Below are 14,118 nucleotides of genomic sequence, written 5' to 3'. Positions count from 1 at the left end.
ATAATTCCAGTAGCAGTTTCTAAAACAGAGAAGCTACAGAGAATTCCTGGCTTACAGAACCCTATTTGGTCTTTCTGAACATGTATAATTATTATTACTTTAATATACATATTATATACAGTTTATACATTTATATATAAAGTATAATAAACTTTTACTAGCTCACATAAACTTTAACCATCTGGAGTAAATTATAAACATTTTTTCTCTAATTCGTCACATATAATTTGCCATACTTTAATACTGAGGAATATGGAGGAATTATTGCCAATCCAGACAAAGAGATACTCGAGTAACAGAAAAATACACCTAAAATAGTTTCTGCTAGCCTTTATTTGAGAAAATTTACACAAAAATCCCCAATCCAACACTTACAAGTGAATCTGTATAAATCCATAAATCCCACATGCCTCTTTCCATTAAACAAACATAAAAACAGCTTATGACAGGGGTTTATGACAATGGTATAACAAAGCTTACTTAAAACTATCACTTTCATCAATAATTTACAGGCTTTGTTGAATAACAGGTTCAAAAATGGAGGAAAGCAGATAACATCTTCGTTTTTAAAGCTGATTTGCTCTTGCACTAGTCTTTTATCAAAGGCAAATAATTTTACTTTTTAGATAAAATCAAACTGTGATATCAATGAACTTTAAACCAAAAGCACAAATTCTAAGTTTGTAGTCTTGGCATGAGTAAAAGGAAAGGACAGGAAAGAATTTCAGTTTCACAAAGTCACATGTGGGAACAAAACATCAGCCAAATAAAGTATTTTCCTCTCCTATCTTCTTCTTTGACATTTTGTCAGAACAGAAGACTACAACCAACTGAGTAGCTTTCATTGTTTCTAAAAAGGGAAAAGGCACCAGTCAGAAATATGAAAGTTTCTTGTTAGGCTAATGGTACAGAACAGTATTTCACCTTTAAATGTCTAAGGATGGATCTTAACTCACAAATTTGGTTATTCTCTTCCCTGCTTGGATGTATCCTCTGTTGTTTAGTATATGTAATACCACAGATAGACTTTCTCAACATCTGCTGCCCTTATGGTGAGATTTGGCTGCCAGGTTCTCAGAAACAGTATCTATCAATTCTTAACAGCAGATGGCAATGTTGCACAAATTAATGACAGAACTACTTTTATGCCACACCAGAGGAATGCACAGAGGGAGTCAAAAGAGGGGGGAAAAAAGGCTTTTGGGTTCACAATAGCTGGAACATTTACAGAACAGCCTGGGAGTTTAACAACATAACTCACTCCCTCTTTCCCCTTTGTACTTTATCCAGGTCATGACAGCACTGTTCTCTGTTAATTCCAACATGCTGCTTCTTAACTGCAAGCTGCAGAGCCCTAAGTCCTGTAATGCTTGTCATTGCGATGGGACAAGCCCTGTAACAGTCAGCAGGGTTAAAAAAAAGAGATTACAGAAAGGACAAACTCCCACCCACTTTATTGGGAGAAGTGGGGAAAATATCAAGTGATGTTATTTTTTCACTGTTGTTTATGAACATGATCATTCGTGTCCACTCTTTCTCTTATTTACCTTAGTATTGGCCTTTAGGCACCTCATATTCCCAAAGTGATTATTGGATTTGCTTTTATAACATATATTTTCAGGTATTTACTCGATTCATGATCCTTCCAGATGTGTTACCTTTTAATACTTCATATGTCTTAATTGTCTAGATGGAATACATAGGAACAGAAATTAAATCAGTGACTTGCCATGTAAGAAGACTTCGTAAATTTTACTTATATTTTCCTTTGTATAAGTTATGTTAAAAATTTAAGCAACCACATAACTGACAAAGGACTTGTATCTAGGATATATAAGGACTCCTCAAACTCAATAGTATAAGTCAACTATACTTCAATTAAAAAAAAACCTCAGTAGTAAAAAGAACACACAATCTAATCATAAAATGGGCAAAGGAACAGATATTTCACCAGGAAGAAATACAGATGGCAAATAAACACATGAAAGGATGTTCAACACCATTTACTAATAGGAAAATGCAAATTAAAACCACAATGAATATCATTACACACACCTCTCAGAATGACTAAAAAAATTTTAAAAAAATAGCAAATACTGGTGAGGATGTGGAGAAACTGGATTGGTCATACATTGCTAATGGGAACGTAAAATGACACAGTCATTCTGAAAAAAGCAGGACAGTTTCTTACAAAAATAAACATGTGTTTACCAGATAACCCAGCAATTGCTCTTTTGGGCACTTATCCCAGAGAAATGAAAATTTATGTTCACATAAAAACATGTACATGAATGTTCACAGCAGCTTTATTAGTAATGGCCCAAAACTGAAAACAACAGTGATGTCCTTCAGATGCTGGTTAAACTGTGGTACATCCACACCATGAAATGCTAATGAGCAATAAAGAGGAACAAACTAGTGATATATGCAACAACCTGGATGGATTTCAAGGGCACTATGTTGAGTGAAAAAAGTCAATCTCAAAAGGTTATATACTATGTGATTCCATTTATATAACATTCTTAAAATTACAAAATTAGAGAGATGGAGAACAGATTAGTGGTGCCAGAGGTTGGGGCTTGGGGTTAAGGAAGGAGGTGACTGTGGCTATAAAAGGGTACCCCAAGGGATCCATGTGATGAAACGGTTGTGCATCTTGTGGTGGTGGTCACACATCCATACATGTGATAAAACTGCATAGAACTGAACACACATAAATACACAAAAAGAAAGAAGTTCAAGCGGCTGAGCACAAATATTTTAATTCTCTAAAATGAAATTTTCTTTAAGAGTCATCTACAGTTCAAAGCTCATTTCTATGAGGTGTCACATCCATTACAGTTTTAAGAGACATAAAATTGTGAAAGGGTATCACCAGAAGCTATCTAAACATTTCAGCTAAGGGTCAAGAGAAAGTTAATGGTATTGTCACACAGAAATCCAAAGAGGACAATCAGAATGAAACAAGTTCAACATGGTCATACAAATGTTGGTAAAAGAACTAGAGTGGAAGCCCAAGCTGGTGAGCAAGTGGGAGAAGGAAAGAAAACATGGTTCAAACAAATCATACGAGGAAACCCAGTACAAATGCTGGCTTTGGCATTATCTAGGTAACCCCTATTTTTTGTCATAGGTGACTCTAATAATAGTCTTATTGTTGCAAAACCAGTCCAAATCCTACCAAGTTAAAAAGAAGTCCCTCTTTGACTTATTGGGTGTAGGTGGTAACCCACGTCCTCCCACACCAAAAGACATCAGTTCTAGCAAGAAAGCTCCAACGTGCCTTGATGGTGTTGCTGGTAGGATGTCTTAGGCCACGCACATCCCAGCGATGCTCTGCTGGCTAAGATACAAGGTGGGAGGAGACTGGGCTTTATTACTCAATCAACTTCTTGGCCTTGAAGAAGCGACGCAGGTAGAAGACCTGCCAGGTGGCTAGACCAATGAGGCAGAACATTGAAAAGATGCTGAAGTACAGGACCCGAGTGTTTGTGGACTCTAAAAAAAAAAAGCAAAAGCAGTGTAAATGTAATGAAGTGAGGCTCAGTAGGCTAAATGGCCAGGGGGAAAAGGCAATTAATTAGCTTCACTCTGTAAGGCCCCTAGGCCTTACAGTAGGATCTCAGATAAGTTTTTTTCTTAAATTTTCATTATCCTATACATAAATGTTAAAAATTACAAAGATTAGTACTATTAGTTTGATACACTATGAGCTGACTGAGAATATGGTCAACTGCTTATCACAGAAAAAACTGCTATTCCCTTGAAAATCTAACAAGGCTCATTTACCTGTAGAGCAACAACACCGAAGTAAGCAATTATCCTTCCACACAACCCCCTTTGGCAAATCTGAGAAAAAGGTACACCAGAATTTAAAGTTTGGGGATCTATCTCCTTTACGGTGCACGTACTGAGAAACAAGAGCTTCCCTCCCCTCACCATTGGTATCACGCATCTCTTCCTCTCGCTTCTTCATATAGGCAAAATCATTAACAATAGATTCTGAAAGGTCTTCTAGGCGTCGTAGCTCTACCTCCAAAGGTTTGAGCTTCTCAACTTTTGCAATCTGGAAAAGAAAGGAATTATGAACACACTCCCTAAAAAAACTGCTACAGTCAAGAACACAACATAACAGAGGAGTCTTTTTAAAAGTTTCACCAAACTTAAAATTTCTTCTGTCATCATTCTAACACATTTTAAAATTTGGGCTTCTTCCCTTCCCTACTGTCTATATGTTTCCATCTCAGACTTTTTTTATACTTTAATTTTGATTAAAACCTCCTTAGTAGTACTATAATATGGTAGCCTATAAAATAAGATATATTATTTTTCCAAGATTTCTGACTTTAATAAAGCATTTTACTTTGCCTTTCCACTTTTGTCTAAGAAATAAGCAATATTATTAGCATAAGTGTGAGCGTCATAGTATTAGTCAAATGTGGTTTTGAGAAGAAAACACACCAAATTCCCAATAGGGAATGCACAGGAATGAGAGAGTACATATAACTATAACATTAAGATAATAACTCAAACTGCAAAATTAGAGAATTCTGGTTTGCTCATTTAAATCCCACAATGCTTTAAGGTTTGTAACAGAGCTCTAGAACCCAGATGAATCCTAGCTCTGCTTAAAAATTAAAAAAAAAATCCACTGAGTGTTTTTTTGTTTTTGTTTTTTAACATCTTTATTGGAGTATAATTGCTTTACAGTGTTGTGTTAGTTTCTGCTGTATAACAAAGTGAATCAGCTATATGTATACATATATCCCCATGCGTTTTGTTTTTAATTACACAGCCAGTTATCAAAATAAATCTCCAAGGACATCACTGTGTGCTAAGGAATGAAGGGTATGAGAAATAAACGGTCTTCCTTTTTCACCCCAGACAACTGTGAAACCTCCAAGAGTATCTAGTAACTAAAGGCATATATGATCAGAGAAAGGATTTCATATTCTATTTGTTTTTCTTTATCAATCTTAGATTATGATTTGTATTAAAATGGGGATATAACACCAGGGCATTTCAGATCTTAAAATTCATATACCAGTTGCTCTTACATTTTTTCCACAGAGAACTCTTCAAAAAATATTTCTACATCTGCTTCTTTACTCCCTATACATTCTCTATACAACTCCCCACTTTTTCTTCTCTTCTGTTCAATTCACCTTCCTTGTTATTTTCCTCTGTTAAATGTTAATAGCAGTTAATGTGGGATGAATGGGAATAGTTTGAGGGTGTTCTTGTGTTCTGTTCACTAAACTATATTCTTCATTGAACCTGTGAAGAACAAGACATAGTTATTTAAAATAAAAGAAAACTAAAAACTGCTGTTAAGATAGGGATATAAAAATTGAGTTTATATTTAAGGTACCTAATTTATTAATTTTTTAAAATTTATCTATTTTTGGCTGCACTGGGTCTTCATTGCTGTGCGCAGGCTTTCTCTAGTTGCGGCGAGCAGGGGCTACCCTTCATTGCGGTGTGCGTGCTTCTCATTACGGTCGATTCTCTTGTTGCAGAGCACGGGCTCTAGGCACGTGGGCTTCAGTAGTTGTGGCACGAAGGCTCAGTAGCTGTGGCTCGTGGGCTCTAGAGCTCAGGCTCAGTAGTTGTGGCGCACAGGCTTAGTTGCTCCGTGGCATGTGGGATCTTCCCAGGCCAGGGCACGAACCTGTGTCCCCTGCATTGGCAGGAGGATTCTTAATCACTGCGCCACCAAGGAAGTCCTAAGGTACCTAAAATATAGTGATGGATTTGTAATGATCCACCTAAGTTTTCTTTCACTGGATGTACATTTTCTTACAATTGTAAAATGTTGGATACAGTTAGTAGCTTGACTGACAGCTAGCTACAGAACAGAATAAAGCTAACTGGGTATAAGATTTACAATGGTTAGTTAATACACTGAGCTAACACTCTTAGCTGAATACCCAAACACCAGGTTTTGCCATTAACCTACAATATATATCTGTTAATTGATTTCATATAGAGGTGCAGAGCAAAGAAATCCCCCCAGGAAAAAGATACAAGACATATATAATAAGCTGAACCTTAGGCTGTTTAACATTTTCCCTCCTGGTATATGCTTTCCCCTCCAAAGCTTCTTGAATGAGATAGTATGAAGGCAACAGCATGATACATCTTTAGAGATAAGTGCTTTAAGGCTCCTTAAATAGAAACTTATAAAAGGAACTAGAAGTGAAACTATGGCTGTACCTCTCTCTGCCAGCTGAAAATAATATTCTTAAAAATTACTTTGAAGACTACTTCTAACTCCCCACCCTTTTTTTGGTTAAATGACAATAGCCCAAAGGCCTAAAACCTCAAAAAGGAGGATGGAATGAAAATAAATTTGGTACTGAGAATAGTCTTTGTAGAATATAGTCCCCCAAACCTGTCCCAATCCTTTTCCTTTCTGGTGTTTCATTCATTTTTTAGCTATACAAGAAACATATAAATATGTCCCCTTACTAAAGAATTTAAATTATTCAGAAGCAAAGGAAACAAAAACAAAAGGCCCATCTTCACAGCTCCTCGATCCCCACATCCACACATTCCTTCCCAGAGGTGGTTATGAACTTGGTGTATATCTTTCTAGACCTTGTCAGAAGATAACACACTATTTACGCCTTTGTATGTATATAAATGTACATAGGAAAATATAATTAAAAAATACTTATAAATGCGATCATAACGTATATGTTGTTCTAAGGCTTCCTTCTTTTCATTTAATAAAATCTTTCCAAAAACTTCAGTGCTGGGCTTCCCTGGTGGCGCAGTGGTTGAGAGTCTTGCCTGCCAATGCAGGGGACCCAGGTTTGTGCCCCGGTCCGGGAAGATCCCACATGCTGCGGAGTGGCTGGGCCTGTGAGCCATGGCCGCTGAGCCTGAGCGTCCGGAGCCTGAGCGTCCAGAGCCTGTGCTCCGCAACGGGAGAGGCCACAACAGTGAGAGGCCCGCTTACCGCAAAAACTTCAGTGCTTGTAGATTCACCTCATACTTACTTCTTAACTGCTACATAGTACTCCATATGGCATATGGGCCACTGTTTACTTAATCATTCAATTTCCTAACCCCTTTTCTAGTATAGGACCTACTGTAGACTCTATACTTCTATTCATAACATATCATCCAAGTCGATTTCATTTTCTCAATGAAATCCCTACTCAATCCTGCCCTTATTTCAGTAAATTATTTGCAGACTTCCTGAGTGGGATGAAGGTCTCTTTCCCTAAAAAACATCTCTGCCTGATAACTACCTTTATTCTTGATATTAGTTTAAAATCCAGCGAACGTAAAGAATTGCCAAAAGACTAAAACAATATTGAAAACCAACTTGCTATTTCAACCATCTAACATATCATGGATACTCAGTGGAAATAACAAAAATAATGAATATATTTCTACATTTAATCTAAACCTACAAATCAAAACAAATGTAAAAAGGTTTTTCTGTTTTGTTTTTTAACATGTTAATACCCTAACAGTGTTTTTTTGAGGGCTTATTATGTGCAAGGCACCAAGATAAATTATGATCTCTGCTCCTAAGAAGCTCACAGTCTCGTGGAGAGGCTCACCTAAAAAGCTACAACCATAATATAAAGCACTATGTATTAACTTCTACAACAAAGGTACACATTGAAAGTGGAATGCAAAGAAAGTAGCGCGAACTTAATTACAATTGTAAGAATAAAGGAAAGCTTAACAGGAAGTGGGGGAGTTGGGTCATACAAGGTGTACAGGATTTTAAGAGATGGGAGAGACAGATATTTAAGGCTGAGGGGAACCTGCAAACCAAAACATGTAGGGAAGAAAGTGCAGGCCCTGCTTAGGAGGCCATGAGTAGCCATAAAGTAGGTAGATGTGCGTGTGTGTGCGCGCATGCGAGCTTGTGGGTGGGTGATGGGTAACAGCAAATATAAGCCTCAAAAGTTAGGCTGGGGCTTCCCTGGTGGCGTAGTGGTTGGGGGGTCTGCCTGCCGATGCAGGGGACGCGGGTTCGTGCCCCGGTCCGGGAGGATCCCACGTGCCGTGGAGCGGGTGGGCCCGTGAGCCATGGCCGCTGAGCCTGCGTGTCCGGAGCCTGTGCTCCGCAGCGGGAGAGGCCACAGCAGTTAGAGGCCCGCGTACCACAAAAAAAAAAAAAAAAAGTTAGGCTGGAGCTAAATTGAGGATGAGGATGAAGAAGGTAATATAATGAATTAGACCTATTACTATATACCCAGAATGTGATCCGTATTTTATATCTTATACTCTCACTTAATCCTCATAACATAATCCTATATATGGTGAATATTATTATTCCTAAATTTCTCAGATGAGGAAATTAAGGCTCAGAGTGTTAAATAACTTGCCCAAGGTCTCAGAGCTTGGTTGAGCTAGAATTGCAATCCAAGTATGAGTTTATATTTTATTCTGTAGGAACAAAAAATTTGGTGAAGAAAACCAGATGACTAGACTAAGTTTTATCTGGATCAAAAGTGAAGTGAATGTGCTATAGTAGGCCACAAGGACCTGGGTAAGTTGTCCAGTTTATCAGTCAAGCTCCATAGGTTTCATACTGCATTACTCTAATTTTTATAACTAATAGAATAAAATTTTAAAACAAATTATCCTAAGTATTTTAAAGTAGACCCTCTTCGCTTGCCCAGGACTAAGCATTCAAAGAGTATCATCAAGGGACTTCCCTGGTGGTCCAGTGGTTAAGAATGCGCCTTCCAATGCAGGGGACGCGGGTTCGATCCCTGGTCAGGGAGCTAAGATCCCATACGCTGCGGGGCAACTAAGCCCGTGCACCACAACTACTGAGCCTGTGCGCCACAACTAGAGAGCCCACGCGCTGCAACTACCAAGCCCACGCACTCTGGAGCCTGCACACAACTAGAGAGAAGCCTGAGCGTCACAACGAAGATCCCACATGCTGCGACTAAGACCCAATGCAGCCAAATAAATAATAATAATAAGAGTATCATCAAGACTTTATATCAGTCAGTACAAAAAGCTAATAAGAAAACCTCTATCAATATCCCCACTGACTGTTGTTCTGCTATTCAAAACATCTGATTCAATGTTCAAAGTGTCTGTAAGAATGTGAAATTACACATCTCACGAAGGCAGGCCATTATTCTGGTCTACTTTTCTCTTCCAAGGTTGGAAGGATGATGTGTGTTTTGCCAACAGTCTGATAAAAGCAAACCCTATTTGACAATGTGTACCATAGGTTCTCCACTAGGAGGTAGCATTCCCCTTGTAGGCTGCATTTAACCATTAAATAATCAAAAATATCAGAGCTACCAGAGACATCATTTTACAAATGAGGAAACTCATGATTCCATAAAGTTATTCAGTCCTTTGAGGGGAAGACCAAGACTAGCAGTACCACGGTCTCTTGACTCCCTACCAGGGTCACCAAAGCATTTAGCATCAAAACTGCAAAGCTCTGCTGTAAAATGTAAGCAGAAATGAATCCCTGACTTCCAAAAGCGTACACACTCGGTGTATCCAAATCGTACCTATCTTTCCAGCCTTAACCATGAAGCCTCCTTTAACCACTACTGTTAACACTGATTCCCTCTTCCCTAATGCCCTACAACACTCAGACTGTGTCACACAATTAACACTCAATCATATACTGTCATATTCACATTGTTTTTGCTTTTTATCCTTTTCCCCCACACTAGTTTGGATCTTGAACTCAACAGAATTAGAATGATATATACCTTGTGTAGTCCCATATGCCTGATACATGGTACACACTTGTAGCTAACCCATTAGGTCCATTCTATGCCTTCTTTAAGGAGCCAACTTTCTCATAGCAGCTATGTGCTGCTGGTCCCCTGAAGCACACACTCCCTGTATGTTAAGAGCACTCTGCATTTACTTTCACTCAGCATTCATCTTTACCAGGCACACTGCCTAGGAAAAAGTTCTCTCTACCACAATATCTATCACTCTTCATCTGTAATGGTAGGTATTGCTTGGAAAAGCTTTCCCTGTGTACCTACGACACCTCCAAAATAACCGTAAAATTACTCTTCTTAAACCATATCTAAATCTTCCATTCCTCTAATGATGATCTGAATCTAAAGAGTTCAGAGTTCTATGTAATTGTACCAAGGAAAGGTATTAAATCTGAAAGACTGCTTCTTCAAACACACATGTGAAACCAGCCTCTAGAGAATCACTAGATTCTTTCCCTTGGTGGAACACTGAGAAACTCAAGAGAGAAGCTTCTTGAGGAGAGCCAGATTCAGACAAATGACTCTGTTATCTCCACACCCCACTCCACAGCCCCTGCAAATTTTAGAAGCATAGCAATAAAAGTGGAGACCATCCAGTCTAACACAATCAAGATAATGAAGACAGTTGTATACCCAAAGGCACGTCTACTTATACATGGGGGCATGTGAATCACAGGCTTCTTCAACGAAGGTCAAAAGGTCAACAATGTGCAAAATAAGTCCCGCTAATACTGCCAACCTTAGGGCTAAATGAATGAAATTTAGAAAGATCCTATTTACTCGGTCTTAGCCATTTGGCAGTTTCTAGAAGGGGTAGGAGAAGGGAACTAAAATCTACTGAACTGATCACCTATGTGTCAGGTGCCTTACCCATGTTATTTCATTTAACTTATGTCAAGAAACGGATTTTGGATCAAGTATATAAAACCAGAGTTCCTCCTTCATGAGGGCATTCAGAGAAACAGAACCTTTGGAAAGCCTTCAGCTGTTGCTCCAACAAGTGCAACTGTGTTTTTGGTGTATTTGTTGGTAGCAAATGGCATACTAATAGACCCCTAGGCAAAACATGACTTTAGTTGAGTTGAAAATGTGGACATCCAAGCAAGAGGGGACATACACAGCCCAAGAGTTAAGAGGATATGTCAGACAGCTCGTTCTTGGTGGGATAATTGCCTTCATTCCCACAACTGTAAGATTAGACAGTAAGTCCCTCCAAACCGCTGTTCTAGTCCACAGACCACAAACTAAAAAGAAATGGCTCAATTCACATACTGATTCTACAAAAATGCCACCCTCTGAGGGGCAAATGCCACCCTCTGATAGGGGTGAGAGGTCCTTAAAATACAATGGAGGGAATCAAAATTGCTTTATTTCTGAGGAAATACACATTCTTTCTCTTTAAAGAATTCAAACTACAAGCTTATGCTTCTTTACAAAATGGCAACCATTCTGCCTTCAAATAATGTCACCTTACATTTGTATCGTGTTTACATAGCAATTCACATGCATTAACTAATCCTCCATAACAATTTAGTAGGTAGTGTGGTACTCTGTCCAGCTATTTAGATAGCGATCACTACTGAATCTTACAGGACCACATGGGATTTCAGAATTATGAAGTCCGCAAATGTGAGGGAGAGCTGTGATGTGAAAAAAAACATTAAAAGAAATGTGCCACCTTCCTGAATCTAAATACTGATGCTGAAGGGCCGCAATCCTCTGGAGATAAAGTCTCTCCCTTGTCTCAAGGGCCTGAAATTAAATGCCTCAAAACCTCTACATAGGCTCAGTGCTCTCTGGTAATTAACCACTCAATAAGTGCTTCTATTATCCATGTTCTTGTCACAGGCATTAGCCCAGAGACAACTAATAGCTATTTCTGAGCAAGGTTTAAGGCAGTCTAGCCACAGACTGAGAAAAGGGCTAGTCTTTGGCCTGTGTAATAACCACTTGTCCTCCTCTGTCTCAGTCTGATCTGTTTTTTGTGGGGTGGGGGAGTGGGGAGGTAGACCACCGAAGAAAACAGTGGGAGGAGTTTCTTGGTTAAGAAAGAGAATTTAGAGTTGTGTTGTAACCATGTGCGTAAAGAAAGGCTTAGGACGTGCCAGACTTCCGAAGCAGGAAGCAGGCAAAGGAAGCACTGTGGTTTCCTTTCTGCTAGGGATTCCCCTCTTGGGTTAAGTAAAAGGTCAGGAAAGATAAAGGCCCTTTCCCAGTGTCAACAAAGTCCAAGGATGATGGAAATTCCAGGAGGTATGGGGATTCTAAAATGCCACGTGGGGGGGGGGCGGAGTCAAGACGGCAGTGTGGGAAGACGTGGAGTCTGCGTCTCCCCAAAACTAGGGTGCCTGCAGGATGCTGGTGGGGGACCTCCACGCCCAAGGTGACGGGAGGCAACCCCAAGCGAACTGGTAGGATGTGGGGGGACTGAGAGGGGAGGAGAAGTGGAGGCCAGATAGGACCAGCGCTCCTGAGGGGTGGCTGAGGGGGGAGGGTTTCCCACGCCTGGAGGGACCTTTGGGGGCTCGGATCAGTGGGGAGCATGCTATCCCCTGCCCAATCGGCAGAAGTCTGCCTGGCTCTCGGGCTGGGTCCTACCCCCTCAGAGGCCCCCTCGGGGCTGCGAGGGTCCTGGGGGCATAGGAGGGAGGCCAGGGAGATCAGGAGAGGCAGGTGGGAGGAGGCCCTCTGGGATGGCCCTGCCCACTTGAGCCCGGAGACCTGCTGAGCTCCCAGGTGGGGTCCCCCACCCTCTGAGCCCCTTCTGTTCCTTGAGCCTAAGCGCCCCCCCCCCAGGGCCTTTTCCAGCCCTAAGCATAAGTCCTAAGCATAGGTCCCACCCACCACCCAAACCCCATCCCTGCTTAGGTCCCACCCTCCACAGCCAAGGCCTTTTCCACCTTTCTTTTTTTTTTTCCTCTCCTCCTTTCTTACTACTGTGCTTCTGTTTTACCTTCTGGTTGTTTCAACTATATTTTAATTTTTATATTCTTTCTAACATATCTGCTAGTTTCCTAGTCTAATTTTATTTTTTTTCTTTGTCATCATTCTCCCCCCTTCCCTTTTTTTTGCCACTCTGCGTGGCTTGCAGGATCTTGGTTCACGAGCCAGGGGTCAGGCCAAAGCTCCTGTGGTGGGAACTCCGAGTCCAAACCACCAGACTAACAGAGAACCTCAGACCCCAGGGAATATTCATCGGAGTGAGGTCTCCCAGAGGTCCTCATCTCAGCACCAAGACCCAACTTTACCCAACAGTGTACAAAGTCCAGTGCTGAAAGCCTCAACCAGTAAGACAGGAACACAATCCCACTCACCCAAAAAAAAAAAAAAAAAAAAAAAGAAGGAGACAGCAAAAAACTATGTCACAGATGAATGATCAAGGTAGAAGCCTAAAAGATCAAATAAATGAAGAGGAAACAGGCAATCTACCTGAAAAAGAATTCAGAGTAATTATAGTAAAGATGATCCAGAATCTTGGAAATAGGATGGAAGCACGGATTGAGAAAATACAAAAAATGTTTAGCAAAGACCTAGAAGAACTAAAGAACAAACAGAGAAGAACAACACAATAACTGAAATGAAAAATACAGTAGAAGGAATCAATAACTGAGGCAGAAGAACGAATAAGTGAGCTGGAAAACATAATCGTGGAAATAACTGCCGAGGGGCAGAATAAAGAAAAAAGAATGAAAAGAACTGAAGACAATCTCACAGACCTCTGGGACAACACTAAACGCACCAACATTTGAATTATAGGGGTCCCAGAAGAAGAGAAAAAGAATGGGTCTGAGAAAATATCTGAAGAGATTATAGTGGAAAACTTCCCTAACATGGGAAAGGAAACAGTCACCAAGTCCAAGAAGCACAGAGAGTCCCATCCAGGATAAACCCCAGGAGAAACAGACAGACACATATTAATCAAGCTAACAAAAATTAAATTCAAAGAAAAAATATTAAAAGCAGTGAGGGAAAAACAAAAAATAACATACAAAGGACACCCCATAAGGTTATCAGCTGACTTTTCAGCAGAAACTCTGCAGGCCAGAAGGGAGTGGCAGGATATACTTAAAGTGATGAAAGAGAAAAACCTACAACCAAGATTACTCTATCCAGCAAGGATCTCATTCAGATTCTACAGAGAAATCAAAAGCTTTTCAGACAAGCAAAAGCTAAGAGAATTCAGCACCACCAAACCAGCTTTACAACAAATGCTAAAGAAACTTCTCTAGGTGGGAAACACAGAGAAGAAAAAGACCCACAAAAACAAACCAAACAAACCCAAAACAATTAGGAAAATGGTAATACAAATATACATATCAATAATAACCTTGAATGTAAAATGGATTAAATGCCTCAACCAAAAGACACAGACTGGCCA

At 39.9% G+C, this 14,118-nt stretch overlaps 1 protein-coding gene across 1 annotated transcript in view; it reads right to left on the bottom strand.

Moving 5' to 3' along the window:
• Window positions 1-315: 315 nt before the first annotated feature.
• TMED10 (transmembrane p24 trafficking protein 10) overlaps window positions 316-14,118 on the bottom strand; it is a 45,347-nt gene continuing 31,544 nt past the window's right edge. Inside the window, exons 4-5 of the mRNA XM_082647757.1 lie at window positions 3,940-4,066; window positions 316-3,498 (exon numbers count right to left, since the gene is read on the bottom strand). Of these exons, the coding sequence (XP_082503883.1) occupies window positions 3,377-3,498; window positions 3,940-4,066 (249 nt within the window). The 3' untranslated portion in view covers window positions 316-3,376. The remainder of the gene's footprint in view (window positions 3,499-3,939; window positions 4,067-14,118) is intronic.

This window comes from Grampus griseus, assembly GCF_964374135.1.
Source record: "Grampus griseus genome assembly, chromosome: 2".
In the NCBI taxonomy this organism is placed as follows: Eukaryota; Metazoa; Chordata; class Mammalia; order Artiodactyla; family Delphinidae; genus Grampus; species Grampus griseus.
Note: the sequence above shows the minus strand (reverse complement) of the source record. Positions and strands in the feature narration are given on the sequence as shown.